At 46.3% G+C, this 6,000-nt stretch overlaps 1 protein-coding gene across 3 annotated transcripts in view; it reads left to right on the forward strand.

Annotated features, from left to right (window-relative positions):
* The window catches only part of LOC121553329 (sodium/calcium exchanger 1), a 169,300-nt gene that overhangs the window by 3,348 nt on the left and 159,952 nt on the right, over window positions 1-6,000 (forward strand). For all 3 annotated transcript variants that reach the window (XM_041866358.2, XM_041866359.2, XM_041866360.2), the window contains exon 2: window positions 228-2,089. In XM_041866358.2, the coding sequence (XP_041722292.2) occupies window positions 258-2,089 (1,832 nt within the window). In that variant the 5' untranslated portion in view covers window positions 228-257. The remainder of the gene's footprint in view (window positions 1-227; window positions 2,090-6,000) is intronic.

The raw sequence follows: 6,000 nt of genomic DNA on the forward strand, positions 1-6,000 counted from the left end.
GATTCTTTTTGGTGTTATTCTGTCTCTCACTGTTCAAATAAACCTACCATTAAAATTATAGACTGATCATTTCTTTGTCAGTGGGCAAACGTACAACATCAGCAGGGGATCAAATACTTTTTTCCCTCACTGTATTATAATTAACGTGAATTACTACATATTATTATTACGCTATTATTACAGTGAGAGCAAGTTGTGTTAAATTTCCAATAATTCCAACCCTTTAGGAAGCAGAGGAAGCACACCACACCAGAATCATGGGACACTTTCAGCTCTCCCCCATGCTCTCCCTTGGCCTTCGGCTTGTGGTTGTCGTAGCAATCCTGTTTCTCAAATTCCAACATGTGACGGCTATGTCCTCGGACGTGGACTTGGATCATTTTGTGTCTCCAACTGCCAGCGGCAACGTTACTGTGTGCACCACAGCAGGCACAGCATGCGAAAAAGGGGTAATTCTGCCTATCTGGGAACCTCAGAATCCCTCGTTTGGGGACAAAGTGGCACGGGCGACAGTCTACTTCGTGGCCCTGGTGTACATGTTCCTTGGAGTGTCCATCATCGCTGACCGTTTCATGGCGTCCATTGAGGTCATCACCTCTCAGGAGAAAGAGATCACCATCAAGAGACCCAATGGAGAGACCACCACCACCACCGTGCGGATCTGGAACGAGACAGTGTCCAACCTCACGCTCATGGCCCTGGGTTCTAGTGCCCCTGAGATCCTACTGTCCGTCATTGAGGTTTGCGGCCATGGTTTTGATGCGGGAACCTTGGGTCCTAGCACCATCGTGGGCAGCGCCGCCTTCAACATGTTTGTCATCATCGGCATCTGTGTGTACGTAGTGCCGGACGGGGAGGTCCGTAAGGTCAAGCACCTGCGCGTCTTCTTCGTCACAGCCACCTGGAGCATCTTTGCCTACATCTGGCTCTACCTGATCCTGGCTGTCATCTCCCCTGGCATAGTGCAGGTGTGGGAGGGCCTGCTCACCCTCTTCTTCTTCCCCATCTGCGTGTTGTTCGCCTGGGTCGCTGACCGACGCCTGCTCTTCTACAAGTACGTCTACAAGCGCTACCGTACTGGCAAGCAGCGAGGCATGATCATTGAGACGGAGGGCGACCGCCCGCTCCCATCCAAAGTTGACATTGAGATGGACGGAAAGATGCTAAACTCTCATGCAGCGGACTTCCTGGATGGGCCTCTGGGGCTGGAGCTGAACGTGAAGGACCTGGATGAGGAGGAGACCCGCCGCGACATGGCCAAGATCCTCAAGGAGCTGAAGCAGAAGCACCCAGACAAGGAGATGGAGCAGCTGATTGAACTGGCCAACTACCAGGTGTTGAGTTCGCAGCAGAAGAGCAGGGCCTTCTACCGCTGCCAGGCCACCAGGCTCATGACCGGCGCTGGGAACATCCTGAAGAAGCATGCGGCTGACCAGGCCCGCAAGGCCGTCAGCTTGCACGAGGTTCGCTCCGATGTGGCCGATAACGACCCCGTTTCCAAGATCTACTTCGACCCCGGCTCCTACCAGTGCCTGGAGAACTGTGGCACAGTGGCAGTTAACGTGCTACGGCGAGGCGGTGACCTGACCAAGACGGTGTCGGTGGAGTTCCGTACAGAGGATGGATCAGCCAATGCGGGCTCGGACTACGAGTTCACCGAGGGGGTGGTGGTGTTCAAGCCTGGCGAGACACAGAAGGAGATCCGCGTGGGCATCATCGATGATGACATCTTTGAGGAGGACGAGAACTTCCTGATCCACCTGAGCAACGTCAAAGTGCTGCTGGCAGAGGGGGAGGAGGTAGAGAACCCAGAGACCAATCACGTGGAGGCGGTGGCCTGTCTCGGCCTGCCCGCCACGGCAACTGTGACCATCTTTGACGACGACCACGCCGGCATCTTCACGTTTGAGGAGCCTGTGGCACACGTGAGTGAGAGTGTGGGCACCATGGAGGTGAAGGTGCTTCGTACGTCGGGGGCACGTGGGGTCGTGATGGTGCCCTACAAGACTGTGGAGGGCACGGCACGCGGAGGAGGAGAGGACTTTGAAGATACCCAAGGGGTCCTGGAGTTCCAGAACGATGAAATCTTGTAAGTTCTTATTTTACTTGTGTACAGTGAATGTTATTTTAAAGTATTTATTTATTTTATATGTGGGGCTGACATTACACTGCTTATTAGTGTACTATTATGCTTTTTTGGCCATGAACATTTTACATTTGAATGAATACTTTCAGCCAAATTTCTCAACAAGTGAGTAGGCTATTGAAATATGTTGTGTAATGTAGTTTATTGTCAGTCTCTCTAGTTATACATGTGTAGTCTATGCTGATGCTGGGTTTTGTTTGTCTGTGTATGCATGTGCTGATGATGTTGATGTTGATGTTGATGTTGATGTTGATGTTGATGATGATGATGATGATGATGGATGCTGAGTGTGTTTGTGTCACGTCGTGGTCGCAGTGCAGCGGACTGCTTGTGTACCATGAGAAGACGTCATCAACTCACTTTGTTTCCACTCTTCTCTCTGCTTCTTCTTTCATTCATTCATTCCTTTATTCATTCACTCATTTACTTATTGATTTATTTATCGAATGTGTGATTTCTGCTGAGTTCTCAGCATCTGTGTTTCGATCGCTCTCAGGTTTATCCGTGTTGGATTGCTCTCATTAATTTCAGGGGCATGACGAGCCTGAACTCTTTAAGCTTTGACCATTGTTGATGTATCTTTAATTGATTGCTGTTGTAATTTTGTTGTTATATTGCCACTAATGTGATTTCTGTACTGCATCTCAGATAACTGTATGGATTGGATCAGGCATTTCTTACAGATATGCCACTACAGTAGTGGTGTACCCTATCTCATTTAATCTAATATTAGAGATGGTTAGTAGTAGACAGAGACTTTGCATTCAGGGTTGAATGATCAGGTTAGGCTCTATGCCTGTATTCACTGTTCTGAAAAGAGTGTCTCATATACATTAAGGTTTGGGCTAGAGCAGCTTGTCTCTGACTCTCTATTCCCCCCTCTCTCTCTCTCTCTCTCTCTCTCTCTCTCTCTCTCTCTCTCTCTCTCTCTCTCTCTCTCTCTCTCTCTCTCTCTCTTTCTCTCTCTCTCTCTCTCTCTCTCTCTCTCTCTCTCTCTCTCTCTCTCTCCCTCTCTCTCTCTCTCTCTCTCTCTCTCTCTCTCTCTCTCTCTCTCTCTCTCTCTCTCTCTCTCTCTCTCTCTCTCCCTCTCTCCCCATAGTCACCCACTTTTACATGCAGGGGACGAGTGAGACAGATAAATTAAAAGGGCTCATATCTAAACAGATTCAAAGCAGATGTTCAGGTTCAACTTTCCGAGGCCCATTGCATAGTTTCCATAGCGTAGCTCTCACGGCGCTGCTAAGTGGATTTTAAGAACACTTGTCTAAATGAAATGATGGAGCGTCAGAGGCGAGGGTTGCGGTGGGTCTGTAAGTATTCTACAGTACAGGAACCTGTAGGAACCAGTAGCTTACAGTCTAGACCAGCAGCAGCTCTGGGAAGGGTGAGGAATGAATGGTAGAACTGGACGTTGAATTAATTAAACATCAGTTTTTATTTTCTGGAGTTTTCGGCTTGGAATGGAATGGTGTTAGCTGACTGTGTTGTAATTGTGCTCGCAATTGTGTAATTGGGTTTTAATATGGCAATATGATATCAGATAGTTTGTTTCATTTCCAATAAAATTATAGCAGTATCTACATTTTAACTTTTTATTAAATATCTTGCCACAGTATATTTCAGGGTTAGAATTTTATTCTAGCAATGTTTGGAGCAAAGTAATGTTGACCTCTGAGTGGACAGGAGTCCGTATCACAGTCCGTATTCATTTTCAGATGACAAGAAGGCTAAACCTCCTACCAGAGAGCTGGAAACACGTGTTAAACACCTCCCAACAAGCCATTGAACACATCCAAAAAGGGTAGAGGATGTTGTAACTCTAGAAAAATGAATTACGAAGTAGATTATCTAAATTGGAGTGCCCGGGGGCTGCCTCTACCCTAATTCAGCTGCAAGCTCCCTCCTCAATTTGTGTCGCAGTCAAACCAGGAGAGGATAATTTTTTGCTCTCTCCTCTTTCACTTGGGTTTCCCATCAGAAAGCGAAGCGTAATTTGTCTCCATTGGATATGAGGGCCTGAGAAGACTGCTTGGAGAGATGGGCTGGTGGTGCACTGGCTGTGATTGCAGTTTGTTTGACCAGAGGATAGATTGGGCAAATGACTGGAGAGTGGCAGGTTGGGCAAATTATAGTGTTTTGATAGAGCAACTAATGTGAGGATGGACAGAATCTTTGTGATTTAAAACGGTACAACTCATTGCTCTTGATGTACTAATGGAACCTGAGGTTAACTTTCACTCTGAACCTCGCCCAGAAAGGAAAATTAAAAGACAAGTTGCGTATTGAGTAGCGAGTTAGCCAAAACTGCCAAAACTGCCACCCAAACGAAAGCTCTTAACTTCCTTCATGTTTCCTTATCACTTAATACGCTTAAGTTTCTTACAAATATTTAATTAACACACATTCACCTAATAAGCTGTTACTGTTACTCAAAAACAAACACACTGTGACACTCAAATGAATCGTATTCCTCCAGTGTGGAGCTCCATTTACAGTGGCTTGCGAAAGTATTCACCCCCCTTGGCATTTATCCTATTTTGTTGCCTTACAACCTGGAATTAAAATATTTTTTGGGGGGGTTTGTATCATTTGATTGACACAACATGCCTACCACTTTGAAGATGCAAAATATGTTTTGTTGTGAAACAAAGAAGAAATAAGACAAAAAAACATAAAACTTGAGCATGCATAACTGTTCACCCCCCAAAGTCAATACTTTGTAGAGACAGCTTTTGCAGCAATTACAGCTGCAAGTATCTTGTCTCTATAAGCTTGGCACATCTAGCCACTGGGATTTTTGCCCATTCTTCAAGGCAAAACTGCTCCAGCTCCTTCAAGTTGGATGGGTTCCGCTGGTGTACAGCAATCTTTAAGTCATACCACAGATTCTCAATTGGATTGAGGTCTGGGCTTTGACTAGGCCATTCCAAGACATGTAAATGTTTCCCCTTAAACCACTCGAGTGTTGCTTTAGCAGTATGCTTAGGGTCATTGTCCTGCTGGAAGGTGAACCTCCGTCCCAGTCTCAAATCTCTGGAAGTCTGAAACAGGTTTCCCTCAAGAATTTCCCTGTATTTAGCGCCAATTCCTTCAATTCTGACCGGTTTCCCAGTCCGTGCCAATGAAAAACATCCCCACAGCATGATGCTGCCACCACCATGCTTCACTATGGGGATGGTGTTCTCGTGGTGATGAGAGGTGTTGGTTTTGCGCCAGACATAGCGTTTTCCTTGATGGCCAAAAAGCTCAATTTTAGTCTCATCTGACCAGAGTACCTTCTTCCATATGTTTGGGGAGTCTCCCACATGCCTTTTGGCGAACACCAAACCTGTTTGCTTATTATTTTCTTTAAGCAAGAGCTTTTTTCTGGCCAGTCTTCCGTAAAGCCCAGCTCTGTGGAGTGTACGGCTTAAAGTGGTCCTATGGACATATACTCCAATCTCCGCCGTGGAGCTTTGGTCTCTTTGTTGCCTCTCTGATTAATGCCCTCCTTGCCTGGTCCGTGAGTTTTTTCATTTCACTTCAACAATTTTTACTATTTTGTGTATGTCCATTACATGAAATCCAAATAAAAATCAATTTAAATTACACGTTGTAATGCAACAAAATAGGAAAAACGCCAAGGGGGATGAATAATTTTGCAAGGCCCTGTACATCCCATTCCACCCCTCCAGTCCACATCCCAGATACACCAGCACCGCCTAAAGAGACAGACCTCTTAGGTTGCACTAAGAGGAGTTGGATGGAGATCCTTATTAACAGAGATATTTCAATTTGCGCAAACTGCCGGAGCCTTTTGCTACGCTAGTCACTGGCCCCTCCACACCATGCCATTCCACTTCCTCCCTCCATCC

Source organism: Coregonus clupeaformis, chromosome 37 (assembly GCF_020615455.1).
Source record: "Coregonus clupeaformis isolate EN_2021a chromosome 37, ASM2061545v1, whole genome shotgun sequence".
NCBI classification, from domain to species: domain Eukaryota; kingdom Metazoa; phylum Chordata; class Actinopteri; order Salmoniformes; family Salmonidae; genus Coregonus; species Coregonus clupeaformis.